At 45.5% G+C, this 17,315-nt stretch overlaps 1 protein-coding gene across 2 annotated transcripts in view; it reads right to left on the reverse strand.

Moving 5' to 3' along the window:
- Positions 1-223: 223 nt before the first annotated feature.
- The window catches only part of LOC109879398 (phosphatidylinositol 3-kinase regulatory subunit gamma), a 34,926-nt gene continuing 17,834 nt past the window's right edge, over positions 224-17,315 (reverse strand). For both annotated transcript variants that reach the window (XM_031785596.1, XM_031785597.1), the window contains 6 exons: positions 16,672-16,797; positions 14,964-15,106; positions 14,249-14,425; positions 11,656-11,730; positions 7,932-8,105; positions 224-7,530 (listed from right to left, as the gene is read on the reverse strand). In XM_031785596.1, coding sequence (XP_031641456.1) covers positions 7,317-7,530; positions 7,932-8,105; positions 11,656-11,730; positions 14,249-14,425; positions 14,964-15,106; positions 16,672-16,797 — 909 coding nt within the window. In that variant the 3' untranslated portion in view covers positions 224-7,316. The remainder of the gene's footprint in view (positions 7,531-7,931; positions 8,106-11,655; positions 11,731-14,248; positions 14,426-14,963; positions 15,107-16,671; positions 16,798-17,315) is intronic.

Below are 17,315 nucleotides of genomic sequence, written 5' to 3' on the forward strand. Positions count from 1 at the left end.
GACTGAGCAAAATACAATATGTTACAACTCTGAGAAACGTACGATATGTTACGAGTTCTTGCTAGATGGCTTACGTTAACTAGCTGGCAAGATGCATGAAATTAAAATACTTGCAAATTATCCTTAAAGCCCAAAGTCAGTGAGTAGGTTGAAACTGTAATGTTGATCTGGTGATGCCCATTCATTCCCCTTTGACCTACAACACATTACAGAGGCAACAAGGTGTTTCAACAAAATAGTATCTTTATTCTGCCAGAGAAATCAATATGGTGGAGTTCCATTGATAACGTACATGAGTTGAGCTCATAACAAATTGAGATTTTACAACCTATACAAACTATTGCAAAGTAAAGTAGTGTACTGTGATGGAATTAAAACCAACGTAAATGAAGACAGAAATACCCATAGAAGCCAGAAGCAAGGTTTGTATGATGACGTGTAATCCTGAGAAAGAGGTCTCTGTTTGAATGGTCTGCAGAGTATAAAACTGCTCAAAGTAGGAGAGGAAGACATCACTATGACCATCCACATGCAACAACACCAATGTCGCTCCAGAAACACACAATTATATAGTCGTCATTATTATCAGTAATTATCTTAATAAAAGAGGAATATCTTATTGCTGATATTGTGTCTAAGCATTGGCCTGCATAACAAAAACTGGTGGAGTTACAAAATGCTGCCAACAGTCTGTGAAATAGTAAGAATAATTGTTGGATTACGTGAGTAAGTTGTGTACTGTAAGCCACGCAATAAGCGGTTTACAGGTCGAACATTCAAAGCATATTATATTGTACTGAATGTATGTCTCAAACATTGACAGATATTGTAATATGGAGAGACAGTTGCCAAGCACACAATAATAAAACACACATTTGTATTGCTGTGCAGTTCCTCTTTCTCAGTATTACATTAGTTCTAATGTTATACACCTGACAATAATAGGACTAACTTGGTTCAGCTGGAAGCAGTGACTTGTTTAGTTAGCTAGATTCAATTCAGATCTGAATACACCATAAACAGACAAATAACAGTTGTTTTTTTTAACTGATTTTTTTTCTTCAATTTTTCTTTTATACACAAAAACAACAGTCAATAGTACCCAAGATGCATGCTGGATCTGTACGTCAAAAGAGGGAATAGGGACACAGTCATATACACTTTTATTTTCTTCAAAACGGTTTTTTTCTCTTTCTATTTTCTTTTGAAATGCAGATGTTTTTGTATAAGCTGTACTCCTTGAGGCTGTGCTGGGTATTGTGATCAGATAGCAGTGGCAAGAACACAGAAGACTCCCAGTGAGAATCTCAACATATTCAAACCTCACTGGCTGCAAATAAAACTTTGCAGAACTGCTTGAGGGCAACAAGAAGAACAACAGACATTATAGCTACATAACAGTCCTGGGGTACTGTAGGAAACCTAAGCCTGCATGGCCCTGTACCTGTAACTCCAACTTAGTGTTTGGTTTTCACACAGAAAACTGTTGAGTTAAAACAGTTCAAAAGTAAACTTGGGTAACATATATACGTTGGTTCGGCCCCCCTTCCAAACCCTTCCAAATGTATTTCCCTCCCAAAGTCTCATAGTATGTGCAGCAAATCTTGCCCCCCCCCCCCCCCCCCCACTGACCATGGTTCCACAGAAACACACCAGTGGCGTTCTCTCATAAACACATCTCTGTCCCTGACCCCTGACCCTTGATAGTAAAGGAAAGGAATATTGCATGAGTTCTGGAGTGAAAGAGCAAAAGAAAGGACAGTTGCTTTCTGTCCTGCAGAGACTGACAATCACTTGTTCTCTTAAGACAAACCACTGGACAGGGGGAAACTCATTGTACTTGTCTCATATACACCTTTCCAAGCTGAGAGGGAGAGAGAGCAACCATCTCTCTGACTGGATCAACGTGTGCAAATATCTGACTGTGTTGTGAGAAAACAAGAGACAGACACAGGGAGTGTTTTTGGTGAAGTAAGAGGTCTTTACAACCTTAACAAAACTAAGAGGAATCACACCAATGACACGCATAGTAAAATGGACCAATGAACCCACTCACATCACGAGTGTGGAGAGAAACCTGGTTAACCAGGAAAATACAACCCTGGGTTAAGAATGAATCTGCCTGTATCTCTCCTTGCCTTCAAAGTGGAGAAAACATTAGGTCTAATTTAAATAGACAAAAGACTGCAAACTATCCTCAACCACACTGCTTAGTGAGGACAGCCAAATCAATGACCTTTAGTATAGATCCTATACCTCAAATATCACACAGGAACATCTATCCCCAATAATTCATTATTATCATACTTCATGATAATTACTGTTACTGATAATTAGCATTATCACTAAGAGGGGATGCTAGCTAACTATACGGGACACTCACTCACTCTGACAACCTAAATGCTAGCTAGCTACTGTACCATATTAACTTCTGCGTTCTTTTGCAAGCAAGACAATGGAAATAATATAAAACATGGAAACAAACGTCCCTTTCGAAACTATCAACAACTAAAGGCTAAATATGAAGTCAACTGAAATGTTTGGTCTCAACGCCAGGGGGAAGTATACAGAGAGAAACTAGAGGAGCAACACGACTACAGCAAGAGGAAGAAAAAAAGTACATATTTAGCATCATAGATGAGAAATGCTTTGAATTACTGCAGAAAATGGCGGCTTAAGATGAGACAGTATTCCCTAGAACACTACTTTTGACCAGAAGTAGTGGACTATATAGGGAATAGGGCACCGTTTAAGATGCAAAGAGTGATGTGTGCAATATCAGACAAGCTCTCATCAACAAACATAATCTTAGCATATTTCTGAGAAAGTTTACAAAGCACCTCCTTCCTTCCCTCCTTGCAAAGAAGCTTAATATGATTTCTGTGACATAAACATGTGTAATTATATATCTTTAAAAGTCAACCCAGTCCTGCTCGCCATAGAACAACAGAGATATTTTCTTTCATATATTTCTATATATATATTTCAATATAAAGACATTCAACAGTGAGCGATGCAACAGTTCAAGTAATAGAGGCAGACGCCTACAAGGCTCCCAGTAAAAACCAAAAGTCAACTAAATAACAACCTTCAAACCATGGTGGAGGACAAGATAGGAGAGGAGACTGAAGTGAAGATTCGCAGGGGCTCTACAACTACGGAAAGCCTCATGGACAAACCTAGCAAAGCAGGGCCACTGAGCAGGAGATAGACACCATTATAATTAATAGACACCATTATAATGAATAGACACCATAAGAAACATATAGATACCATTATAATGAATAGACACCATTAGAAACAGATAGACACCATTATAATGAATAGACACCATTAGAACCAGATAGATAACATTATAATTAATTGACACCATTAGAACCATATAGACATCATTATAATGAATAGACACCATTAGAACCAGATAGACACCATTTATAATTAAAGACACCAGGTCTAGCCTACTGGCTGGGTGTTGTCAAACATGGTTTTACCAGTCTAGATATTAAAGTGGGTTTTGTTATGAAACTGTTATGTAGCAAAAGGGTAGCCTAGCATCCTGCCTGAGGGTCCTTGCCAAAAAACAAGGATGAGGAGACACAAACACATGTGCATCTACCAGAACAGCCTGATCCAGTTGTACATTCAACATAAACTCTGAGTCCCTTCCTTCCCCCAGTACACCATATCACCCCCCCCCCCCCCCCCCCAGGAGTGACTCTAGTCTTTAGAGGTGTCATGCCACTCCCCTCCTCCCTTGCATGTGTTCCCTATCAAGGGCTTTCAGCTCCTCCTGTGGCCTAGTGACCCCCCCTGCCTACTCTGGCTTATCTTAGGGCACTACTCCAAGGGCATTGAAAGGGGTGGGATGTAGGGTAGATAAAGTGATTGGCTCAAAGGTTAAGTGCTGTGGTGGAGGAGATACAGGGGAGATACTCAGCAGGGAGGGAGGACTAGCTACTACCAAGGCTGCATCAGTCATTCATTTATTCAACATGAGGGTTACACTCCACCACCACAAAGCTAGATAACAATGGCTTTAACGCTCCTCTTCGTTCTGACGCTAACGCTTTCAACCATACTGGTTTCCACTGGTGTGACCCCTTCACTGTACTGGTTTCCACTGGTGTGACACCTTCACTGTACTGGTTTCCACTGGTGTGACCCCTTCACTGTACTGGTTTCCACTGGTGTGACACCTTCACTGTACTGGTTTCCACTGGTGTGACCCCTTCACTGTACTGGTTTCCACTGGTGTGACCCCTTCACTGTACTGGTTTCCACTGGTATGACACCTTCACTGTACTAATTTACATTAGTTTGACCCTTTCACTATACTAGTTTCCATTAGTTTGACCCCTTCACTGTACTAGTTTACATTAGTTTGACCCTTTCACTATACTAGTTGACATTAGTTTGACCCCTTCACTATACTAGTTTCCATTAGTTTGACCCCTTCACTATACTAGTTTCCATTAGTTTGACCCCTTCACTATACTAGTTTACATTAGTTTGACCCCTTCACCATACTAGTTTACATTAGTTTGACCCCTTCACTATACTAGTTTCCATTAGTTTGACCCCTTCACTATACTAGTTTCCATTAGTTTGACCCCTTCACTATACTAGTTTCCATTAGTTTGACCCCTTCACTATACTAGTTTACATTAGTTTGACCCCTTCACCATACTAGTTTACATTAGTTTGACCCCTTCACTATACTGGTTTACATTGGTTTGAGCCCTTCACCATACGCTCTTAGAAAAAAGTTTTTTTCAGCTGTCCTCATAGGATAAGCCATTTTAGGTTCAAGGTAGATCCCTTTTGCTTCCAGCTAGAACCCTTTTGGGTAAAACACTCTGTGGAAAGTGTTCTACATGGAACCCAAAAGGGTTATCCTAGAACCAAAATGGTTCTACCTGGAACCAAACAGGTTCCTTCAGTGTTCTCTTATGAGGAAAACCGAAGAACCCTTTTAGGTTCTAGATAGCGCCTTTCTTTTTAAGAGTGTACTGGTTCTCACTGGTGTGACCCCTTCACCATGCTGGTTTCCACTGGTAGTTTAGTAGAGACCTTGCAGACGATAGACAGTTGCAGTCTGACTTTGTAACGAGTGTGTTTTCAAAATGTGACAAGAACTACTTATTTGAATAAACATTTTTATGTGTAACTATCTGCTTGATCAAATTTGGTAGTGGGCCTTACCACACTCACAGTGTTGCTGCCGGGGTGGTGTCTTTACCCCAATAGAGCACGGTAAGGGGCAGAAATTTGGAGGGGGCTTGCTCCTCATAGTTGTAAACAAGGGCTGAGCTTGTCCCATTTACAACAGCTGTCTTAGTGACCCTGAGAACAAAATCAACCCTCTGCTGCAGCACTACCCTCTCCTGTCAACAAGGCCTTCAAATAGGGCCTGAGGTTAACACAGTCAGAGAGGGGACAACTGTCTGGGAGAGACAGGACCCCCCACACGTGCCCATTGTCTGTCTGAGAGATGGCTCATTGGATAGGCAGCAAGGAGAGCCAACGGTAAAACAGTAGACAAGAACAACAGCCAATCAGAATAGAACATTTCATATCAGGAAGTAGAAGTGACTGAATATACTGGAAATGGCAGATTGTGGTTTTGTTTGTCATTTTGTTAATGTTATTGTACAATGTTATAATGGTTTTCTTTCTATTTATTTTTTGAAATGTTTCCACTGGTTATAAAGTCAAGCACCGAGTATGAGGTTTGAGTGAAACACGTTAAAAAAAAAATCTAAATATTTTTTTTGTAGGTTGTTGAAATAATTCGCTCTTCAAAAGCTTCACTGTGCACTTTGATGATCTGTCCCGTGAGTCTGTCTGGGAGCTGGGTTAGTTCAGCTCTCCGGGTGACTGCTAACCTACATAATCATAACGCAATGTTGGATTGCACGTTCTTCAAGTTTTAATCGTCATCATCATCACGTAAAGCATGTGTCGTCAGCTTGGAACCCCTCCGCCCCCTACCTGCTCTCAGATCAAAGCTTATTGTCTCAAAGGTTCTGTAACCAAAACAACAAGTCCCTGTTTGTTTTAAACAGACTTTAGCACATACATACACCTTCTTGTTTTAAAACCACACATAAAACCTCTTTCAGCTTCTAAGGTTGTTTGTTTCTGGTGTCAGACTGTACGGTGCGTCCTTGCCTGGGCTCTCCTCTTAGATAAGTGCTTCTAACTCGACGTGACCGGAGTCCAGACGGTCAAACCCATCGACCAACTCAGTCTGTGCGTACCATTTGGTTTAATCCAAACCTTTCAGTATAGTGGACGAACACTGGCCCAAAACTCTGCTGTATGTGTGGTATCAAACAAAGCAAGCTCTCTATTTTCTCTTCTCCATTCATACAGACTAAGAAAAACACAATGGTGGACTTTTCTCTCCTCATGCCAACTTTGGTCTCTGTACGGACTGTAACATCGTGATTGTAACGTTACCGTAACTTACAATGTGTCAAAGGAAATAGGATCCAGCAAGAAAACATACTCACTCTCCATCTCTGCTTAATATAAAAGCTTTTTCTTTTAAGACGACAAACCCATTTTTAACTCCCGCATTGTGGCCCCTTTCAACTCTTCCCTCCCTTCCACCGTCTGCTTCTATCGTCCTCCCCATTCCCCCTCCCCTCCCCTCCCCAACCCTTCAGCAGCAGTCTATATGGAGAAACACTCTGAACAACTGTCCTTCATTTGTTATGCTACATTATTTTTGCTTCTCATACGGAGAGGGACAGAGAACACTCGACATCATCATCTCTTGCATTTAGCAAATAAGCAGTAAACCAAATTAATTGTCCAAATGAAAAAAAAAAGATAACAAACTCTGCAAAAAAAAAGTAAAAGGAATGAAATAAAAGAATCATTTGGGCAAACAGACGGACGACGGGAAACAAAGCCTCAGAATGGAGTGTTTTCATGATGATGTTTTTCTGTAAAAGAGTCCCGGCTGGAGTTTAGGTCACCTGAAACTCGGCTCTTCTCCTTTCCTTACGTTTTTTCACATTCACAAACATTTAAAACTTCCTTGTGCAAATCAAGCAGTCTTTACAAAGAATGCCCTCCAATTGTTCTAGTAGAAATATATATAACTCCAAGGTGGCTGACGTGTGTTGCAGCAAGTGTTTATGTTGCTTTTTTCTCCTCTCTCAGGTGTTTCTCAGGTTCTGGGTACTAGTTTGGATTATGAGGCTGACCCCTGTACCCCCCAACCCCGTCCCCCTGTCCCCTCATCCCTCCTGGGGCTGGGTAGGTAGGGTGGGTAGTCTGTTGGGGTTCTGGGCAGGGGGGGGGGCTCATCTCCGTGGGGAAGGGCCGGAGAAGGAGGGCATCTGTGTGTAGACCGGGTAGGCCAGGCAGACGTTGAGGGAGTCGTTGTGCTGGACCAGGGAGGTCTGGTGGTAGTGCAGGACCAGGTCTTTCAGAGAGTTGTAAAGGTTGTAAGGTTCAGCGAAGCCGTAGCCCTTCGGTGTGCTGAAAATCACACAGTGCTTCACCTCACCCTCCACACTGCAGAGACGACAGAGAGGAGGTGTTAGTACTAGTCTAACTGAAAACAGAGCAGTTGGACATGGACACCTGCTTATATAACAGCCGTTTTTCACACACTCACATAACATTATTGAACTACCACAACTTAAAAACAATTACCATGGTACATCATCAGTACAGAGACTCAATCACTAGTAAATATTGAGTCACTTACACTACGGAGCATACATAGCTAGTATAGACTTCAGTACTTACACTACAGAGCATGCATAGCTAGTATAGACTTCAGTACTTACACTACAGAGCATGCATAGCTAGTATAGACTTCAGTACTTACACTACAGAGCATGCATAGCTAGTATAGACTTCAGTACTTACACTACAGAGCATACATAGCTAGTATAGACTTCAGTACTTACACTACAGAGCATGCATAGCAGCCTTTCTTGCTACTCTCTCTAATGAGGAAAGCTCCGTCAGGTTTGCCCAGTAGGAGGTCTTCAGACTGGGTTCTGTTCAGGTCTCCTACAAACCAGGTCTTTTCATCATAGTGTGGCAGGTTGTCATCCTCCTCTGTACTGACAAAGTACCCTCTACAAACACAGGAGACAGGGGAAAGAGACAAGCATAGGGTTTAGCAGGGATTCATTTTAGTTGATGGATTTATGATGTAGCCAAAATATCAAATGAGAATGATTGCCTCAGATTTACGGGACATTCAGAAAGTATTCAGACCCCTTGACTTTTTCCACATTTTGTTACGTTGCAACCTTATTCTAAAATAGATTAAATACACTGTTTTCCTAAGCAATCTACACACAATACCCAATAATAACAAGAGAAAACAGGTTTTTAGATTTTTTTGCCAATTTATAAAAAAAAAATGGCTGAAATAGTTATTTATATAAGTATTCAGACCCTTTGCTATGAGACTCGAAATTGAGCTCAGGTGCATCCTGTTTCCATTGATCATCCTTGAGATGTTTCTACATCTAGACTGGAGTCCACTTGTGGTAAATTCAATTGATTGAACATGACTTGGAAAGGCGCACACCTGTCTATATAAGGTACCACAGTTGACAGTGCATGTCAGAGCAAAATCCAAGCCATGAGGTTGTCGGAATTGTCCGTAGAGCTCCGAGACAGGACTGTGTCAAGGCACAGTTCTGGGGAAGGGTGCCAAACAATTTCTGCAGCATTGAAGGTCCCCAATAACACAGTGGCCTCCATCATTCTAAAATGGAAGAGGTTTGGAACCATGAAGACTCTTCCTAGAGCTGGCCGCCCAGCCAAACTGAGCAATCAGGGGGAGAAGGGCCTTGGTCAGGGAGGTGACCAAGAACTCGATGGTCACTCTGACAGAGTTCTAGAGTTCTACTGTGGAGATGGGAGAACCTTCCAGATGGACAACCGTCACTGCAGCACTCCACTAATCAGGCCTTTATGGTAGAGTGGCCAGACGGACGGCACTCCTCAGTAAAAGGCACATGACAGCCCACTTGAAGTTTGGCAAAAGATACCTAAAGACTCTAAGACCATGAGAAACAAGATTCTCTGGTTTGATGAAACCAAGATTGAACTCCTTGGCCTGAATGCCAAGCGTCACGTCTGGAGGAAACATGGCACCATCCCTACGGTGAAGCATGGTGGTGGCAGTATCATGCTATTGGATGTTTTTCAGCGGCAGGGACTGGGACACTAGTCAGGATCGAGGGAAAGATGAATGGAGCAAGTACAGAGATATCCTTGATGATAACCTGCTCCAGAGCGCTCAGGACCTCAGAAGGTTCACCATCCAACAGGACAACAACCCTAAGCACACAGCCAAGACAACGCAGGAGTGGCTTCGGGACAAGTCTCTTAATGTCCTTGAGTGGACCAGCTAGAGCCCAGACTTGAACCCGATTGGTCTCTGGAGAGACCTGAAAATAGCTGTGCAGCAATGCTCCCCATCCAACCTGACAGAGCTTGAGAGGATCTGCAGAGAAGAATGGGAGAAACTCCCCAAATACAGGTGTGCCAAGCTTGTAGCATCATACCCAAGAAGACTCAAGGCTGTAATCACTGCCGAAGGTGCCTTCAACAAAGTACTGAGTAAAGGATCGGAATACTTATGTAAATGTGACATCTTTAAAAAAAATAAAAAAACATTTGCAAAAAAATCTAAAAACCTGTTTTTGCTTTGTCCTTATGGGGTATTGTGATGTCATTATGGGGTATTGTGATGTCATTATGGGGTATTGTGATGTCATTATGGGGTATTGTGATGTCATTATGGGGTATTGTGATGTCATTATGGGGTATTGTGATGTCATTATGGGGTATTGTGATGTCATTATGGGGTATTGTGATGTCATTATGGGGTATTGTGATGTCATTATGGAGTATTGTGATGTCATTATGGGGTATTGTGTGTTGATTGATGAGGGGAAAAAATATTTAATACATTTTAGAATAACACTGTAACGTAACAAAATGTGGAAAATGTCAAGGGGTCTGAATGCACTGTACATTCCTCCAACATGAGTATAGTGAAAATATGACTATTGGGAATGAGCAACGGCAATGTGAAGGATATTGCTACAGTATGTCTACATTAGAGAAAGAATGAGCCTTGCAGTGTGAGGCTGTGAGGTTGGGGGGCTGTGAGGCTGTGAAGCTGGGAGGCTGTGAGGTTGGAGGGCTGTGAGGTTGAGGGGCTGTGAGGTTGGGGGGCTGTGAGGTTGGGGGGCTGTGAGGTTGGGGGGCTGTGAGGTTGGAGGGCTGGGAGTCTGTGAACCTGGGGGCTGTGAAGCTGGGAGGCTGTGAAGCTTGGGTGCTGTGAAGCTGAGAGGCAGGGGGGCTGTGAGGTTGGGGGGCTGGGAGGCTGTGAGGTTGGGGGGCTGTGAGGCTGAGGGGCTGTGAGGATGTGAAGCTGGGGGGCTGTGAAGCTGGGGGGCTGTGAAGCTGGGAGGCTGTGAGGCTGGGAGGCTGTGAGGTTGGGGGGCTGTGAGGCTGGGGGGCTGTGAGGTTGGGGGGCTGTGAGGCTGGGGAGCTGTGAGGTTGGTGGGCTGTGAGGTTGGGGGGCTGTGAGGTTGGGGGGCCGGGAGTCTGTGAACCTGGGGGACTGTGAAGCTGGGAGGCTGTGAGGCTGGGGGTTGTGAGGTTGGGGGGCTGTGAGGCTGGAGGGCTGGGGGGCTGTGAGACTGTGAGGCTGGGGGGCTGTGAGGTTGGGGGGCTGTGAGGTTGGGGTGCTGTGAGGCTGGGAGGATGTGAACCTGGGTGGCTGTGAGGCTGTGAAGCTGGGAGGCTGTGAGGTTGGAGGGCTGTGAAGCTGGGAGGCTGTGAACCTGGGGAGCTGTGAGGCTGTGAAGCTGGGGTGCTGTGAAGCTGGGAGGCTGTGAGGTTGGGGGGCTGTGAGGTTAGGGGGCTGGGAGTCTGTGAACCTGGGGGGGTGTGAATCTGGGGGGGCTGTGAGGTTGGGGGGCTGTGAGGCCATAAGCCTGGGGGGCTGGGAGACTGTGAGCCAATGAGGCTGTGAGGCCGTAAGGCTGGGGGGACTGGGAAGCTGTGAAGCTGGTGGACTGTGAAGCTGGTGGGCTGTGAAGCCTTGAGGCGGTGAGGCCATGAAGCTCTGAGGCCATGAGGCTGGGGGGCTGTGAGGCTATGAAGCTGGGGGGCTGTGAGGTTGGGGGGCTGTGCAGTTGGGGGGCTGTGAGGATGTGAACCTGGGGGGCTGTGAAGCTGGGAGGCTGTGAACCAATGAGGCTGTGAGGCCATGAAGCTGGGAGCTGTGAGGCCGTAAGGCTGGGGGGGCTGTGAAGCTGTGAGGCTGGGGGTCCGTGAAGCTGGGAGGCTGTGAAGCTGGTGGACTGTGAAGCTGGTGGGCTGTGAAGCCTTGAGGCGGTGAAGCTCGGAGGCCATGAGGCTGGGGGAATGTGAAAACTGGGAGGCCATGAGGTTGGGAGGCCGTGAGGCTGGAGAGCTGTGAGTCTGGGGGACTGTAAAGCTGGGAGGCTGTGAAGCTAGGGGACTGAGAGGCCTTGAGGCGGTGAAGCTGGGGGGCCGTGAAGCTCGGAGGCTGTGAGGTTGAGGGCCTGTGAGGATGTGAAGCTGGGAGGTCGCGAGGCTGGGAGGCCGTGAGACTGGGCTCTGAACACTTACTCATCTGTGTTCTCGTTCTTGATCCCCAGCCACTCATTAATTCGTTTCTGACGCACTCCTTTGTGATTGAGCCAGCTGCAGAGAGAGAGAGAAAGAGAGAGACAGACAGACAAACAAAGAGAGGAGAGAGAGATAATGAAAAGAGGAGAAATTACTAAAAAACGTTTGAGTTACAGCCCTTCTTTCGTTATGCACGTCATTCCTCCATTTAACCGAACAGATGACAAAACGCATTTAATTAGTAGCACTCCCACAACCCTTCTGAAGAAATCTATGTATAGAAACTATGCGGGCCTGGTAATGCTAGGTAATGCTCTTGCAGGATTCCTAGAACCCATGGCCTTTCTATCCCCAGGCAGCCCAGGGACTTCCCAACAGAGAGTCTGCTGTAGCTAAGAGGAAGCACAAGCTTAATATGGCAGCTCTCCAGTTAACCCCGTAGGAGCTCCAGATAAGCTGTCTGGGTTACTTACACAACGTACTGGTCCCTACTACAGCCTTACAGCGTGTAACTCTTTACTCCGTCATAGACTACTTACACAAGGTACTGGTGTTACTCTATGTTAACTCTTTCCTGTCTGAGTAACTTACACAAGGTACTGGCCTCTCTAACCCCCGCACATTTACTCTGTACCGGTACCCCCTGTTTATAGCCTCCACATTTACTCTGTACCGGTACCCCCTGTTTATAGCCTCCACATTTACTCTGTACCGGTACCCCCTGTTTATAGCCTCCACATTTACTCTGTACCGGTACCCCCTGTTTATAGCCTCCACATTGACTCTGTACCGTAACACCCTGTATATAGCCTCCACATTGACTCTGTACCGTAACACCCTGTATATAGCCTCCACATTGACTCTGTACCGTAACACCCAGTATATAGCCTCCACATTGACTCTGTACCGTAACACCCTGTATATAGCCTCCACATTGACTCTGTACCGTAACACCCAGTATATTGCCTCCACATTGACTCTGTACCGTAAACCCTGTATAGCCTCTACATTGACTCTGTACCGTAACACCCAGTATATAGCCTCCACATTGACTCTGTACCGTAACACCCTGTATATAGCCTCCACATTGACTCTGTACCGTAACACCCTGTATATAGCCTCCACATTGACTCTGTACCGGTGCCCCCTGTATATAGCCTCCACATTGACTCTGTACCGGTGCCCCTGTTTATAGCCTCCACATTGACTCTGTACCGTAATACCCTGTATATAGCCTCCACATTGACTCTGTACCGTAACACCCTGTATATAGCTCCACATTGACTCTGTACCGGTACCCCCTGTATATAGCCTCCATATTGACTCTGTACCGGTACCCCCTGTATATAGCCTCTACATTGACTCTGTACCGGTACCCCCCTGTATATAGCCTCCACATTGACTCTGTACCGGTACCCCCCTGTATATAGCCTCCACATTGACTCTGTACCGGTGCCCCCTGTTTATAGCCTCCACATTGACTCTGTACCGTAACACCCTGTATATAGCCTCCACATTGACTCTGTACCGGTGCCCCCTGCTTATAGCCTCCACATTGACTCTGTACCGTAACACCCTGTATATAGCCTCCACATTGACTCTGTACCGTAACACCCTGTATATAGCCTCCACATTGACTCTGTACCGTAACACCCTGTATATAGCCTCCACATTGACTCTGTACCGTAACACCCTGTATATAGCCTCCACATTGACTCTGTACTGTAACACCCTGTATATAGCCTCCACATTGACTCTGTACCGTAACGCCCTGTATATAGCCTCCACATTGACTCTGTACCGTAACACCCTGTATATAGCCTCCACATTGACTCTGTACCGTAACACCCTGTATATAGCCTCCACATTGACTCTGTACCGTAACACCCTGTATATAGCCTCCACATTGACTCTGTACCGTAACACCCTGTATATAGCCTCCACATTGACTCTGTACCGTAACACCCTGTATATAGCCTCCACATTGACTCTGTACCGTAACACCCTGTATATAGCCTCCACATTGACTCTGTACCGTAACGCCCTGTATATAGCCTCCACATTGACTCTGTACCGTAACACCCTGTATATAGCCTCCACATTGACTCTGTACCGTAACACCCTGTATATAGCCTCCACATTGACTCTGTACCGTAACACCCTGTATATAGCCTCCACATTGACTCTGTACCGTAACACCCTGTATATAGCCTCCACATTGACTCTGTACCGTAACGCCCTGTATATAGCCTCCACATTGACTCTGTACCGTAACACCCTGTATATAGCCTCCACATTGACTCTGTACCGTAACACCTGTATATAGCCTCCACATTGACTCTGTACCGTAACACCCTGTATATAGCCTCCACATTGACTCTGTACCGTAACACCCAGCTCTTTAATTATTTGTTACTTTTGTTTTTTACTTATCTATTTTTTAATTAACACTTATTTTCTTAACCTCATTGTTGGTTAAGGGTTTGTAAGTAAGCGTTTCACTGTAAGGTAAGTTAACCCTTTCCTGTATAGTGTACTTACACAAGGTTCTGGTGTTACTCTATGTTAACTCTTTCCTGTCTGAGTAACTTACATCAGGTACTGGTCCCTGATCTTGCGGAGCTGGATGAGGTCAGGTTTGAGGCTGTTCATCTTCTTGTCCGTCTCTCTGTTGTCCAGCGCCTGAGTCTTCAGGTCCTGCTCCAGACTAATCTTACTGTCGTGGATCTCCCCCAGACGAGACTTTAGCTTCTCATAGTTCATCATGATCCTACAGGACCGAGAAGAGGGAGGAGAGAGGGAAACGAGAGATGAAGGAGGAGGGGAGGAGGAGGATAGTGGGACGGGGAGGAGGAGAGAGGGAAAGGAGAGGTGGAGGAGGAAGAGGAGGGGAGGAGTAGGGGAGGAGAAGGAGAGGAGAGGGGGAGGAGAAGGGGAGAAGATGTGGGGGAGAGGGGGAGAGGGGAGGTGGAGAGGGGGAGGAGAAGGGGAGGAGAGTAGGAGAGATGAGGAAGAGGAGAAGATGTGGGGTAGAGGAGGAGAGGGGGAGGAGAAGGGGAGAAGGAGATTGGGAGAGGAGAGGAGGAGGCGGAAGAGGAGAAGATGTGGGGGGGGAGAGGCGGAGAGGGGAGGAGGATGGGTTAGGATACCGCATATTGTTTGCGTACTACTGTGCTACTACTACCATTATTCATAACTATGTCCATCACCATCACAACATAAGATTCTGTTCAAAGTTTAAGGTCAATCCAGACACCACTAATCTGTACTCAAACAATACTTTGCCTGACGACAAATAGAGAGCATACCTCTCAATCTCCTTGTCGTTGCCCTCCCGGCGGAAGCGCTCCATGTAGTCCTTGCTGTAGCGTTCCTGCGTGTGACACTGCTCCTCAAAGATCTTGATGGTCTCGTTGAAGGCCTCGATGGCCGTCCTCTTCATCTGAATCTCCTGAGAGGGTTAACACGATATCAGGGCCATCAATCTTCCACTCGTCAGCTCAATAACGCTGCAACTTTCCAATGAATAAAGTCTACCTATCTATCGTGTCAATGTATCTGCCTGGCACAGACATAATCACTGCTTTATTATGATTAAAATAGAACATAGTTGGTGGTAGTTACTAGGTCTGTTTTGGGTTTAATGATGTGAGTTTTTTAGAAAGAAGTGAGAATTTAGAAAGAAAGGGTCCAGATTGTCTAGCCCGGCTGATTTGTAGGGGTCCAGATTTTGCAGCTCTTTCAGAACATCAGCTGACTGGATTTGGGAGAAGGAGAAATGGGGAAGGCTTGGGCGAGTTGCTGTGGGGGGTGCAGTGTTGTTGACCAGGGTAGGGGTAGCCAGGTGGAAAGCATGGCCAGCCGTAGAGAAATGCTTATTGAAATTCTCAATTATAGTGGATTTATCAGTGGTGACAGTGTTTCCTATCTTCAGTGCAGTGGGCAGCTGGGAGGAGGTGTTCTTATTCTCCATGGACTTTACAGTGTCCCAGAACTTTTTTGAGTTAGTGTTGCAGGAAGCAAATTTCTGCTTGAAAAAGCTAGCCTTGGCTGATGATGTGCTAACAGTGTAGTGTAGTGTGTGGTATGATGTGCTAACAGTGTAGTGTAGTGTGTGGTATGATGTGCTAACGGTGTAGTGTAGTGTGTGGTATGATGTGCTAACGATGTAGTGTAGTGTGTGGTATGATGTGCTAACAATGTAGTGTAGTGTGTGGTATGATGTGCTAACAATGTAGTGTAGTGTGTGGTATGATGTGCTAACGGTGTAGTGTAGTGTGTGGTATGATGTGCTAACGGTGTAGTGTGTGGTATGATGTGCTAACGGTGTAGTGTAGTGTGTGGTATGATGTGCTAACAGTGTAGTGTGTGTGTGGTATGATGTGCTAACGGTGGTGTAGTGTGTGGTATGATGTGCTAACAGTGTAGTGTAGTGTAGTGTGTGGTATGATGTGCTAACAGTGTAGTGTAGTGTGTGGTATGATGTGCTAACGGTGTAGTGTGTGGTATGATGTGCTAACAGTGTAGTGTGTGGTATGATGTGCTAACGGTGTAGTGGTATGATGTGCTAACGGTGTAGTGTGTGGTATGATGTGCTAACGGTGTAGTGGTATGATGTGCTAACGGTGTAGTGTGTGGTATGATGTGCTAACAGTGTAGTGTAGTGTAGTGTGTGGTATGATGTGCTAACGGTGTAGTGTGTGGTATGATGTGCTAACGGTGTAGTGTAGTGTGTGGTATGATGTGCTAACGGTGTAGTGTAGTGTAGTGTGTTGTATGATGTGCTAACAGTGTAGTGTAGTGTGTGGTATGATGTGCTAACGGTGTAGTGTGTGGTATGATGTGCTAACGGTGTAGTGTAGTGTAGTGTGTTGTATGATGTGCTAACAGTGTAGTGTAGTGTGTGGTATGATGTGCTAACGGTGTAGTGTGTGGTATGATGTGCTAACGGTGTAGTGTAGTGTAGTGTGTGGTATGATGTGCTAACGGTGTAGTGTAGTGTGCGCTGTACGGTACCTGTGAAGTCTTTGTGTAGTCCTCATAAAGCCGGTCATACTCCTTGCTCTTCTCTTGGTATTGATTGTGATATTCTTGGAGTTTCTTCCCCACCGCGTCAATGTTGTCCTCTTTCACCAGCTGGTCCTGAGAGAAAGTAAGAGAATGAAAGAAAGAGTATTAGAGGGCGATACATTGACATTAAGTGCCGAGAGAGAGAGAGAGAGAGAGAGAGAGAGAGAGAGAGAGAGAGAGAGAGAGAGAGAGAGAGAGAGAGACACAGAGAGAGAGAGACAGAGAGAGAGAGACAGAGAGAGAGAGAGACAGAGAGAGAGAGAGAGAGAGAGAGAGAGAGAGAGAGAGAGAGAAGTACAGGAGTGGAGGGAATAACCTGTCTGATTGTGCTTACAGAGGGAGACTTCCTATTGGCCTCATTAATTCAGGACCCATGATGACTTGCTCTATGTGCTAAGGGGCGGAGGTCTCTGAGTAATGACTGGCTGAGCACGGGAGCCACGCCAGGAGAGAGAGAACGAGGGAATGAGGGAAAAAAGGAATAAATGCAGGAGCGGCCTTTTGACATGGAGGATGTGTGTCATTATTTAGGCAGCAGTGAGGTGCAGCAGTGAGGTGCAGCAGTGAGGTGCAGCAGTGAGGTGCAGGGC

This window comes from Oncorhynchus kisutch, linkage group LG13 (assembly GCF_002021735.2).
Source record: "Oncorhynchus kisutch isolate 150728-3 linkage group LG13, Okis_V2, whole genome shotgun sequence".
Classification (NCBI taxonomy): domain Eukaryota; kingdom Metazoa; phylum Chordata; class Actinopteri; order Salmoniformes; family Salmonidae; genus Oncorhynchus; species Oncorhynchus kisutch.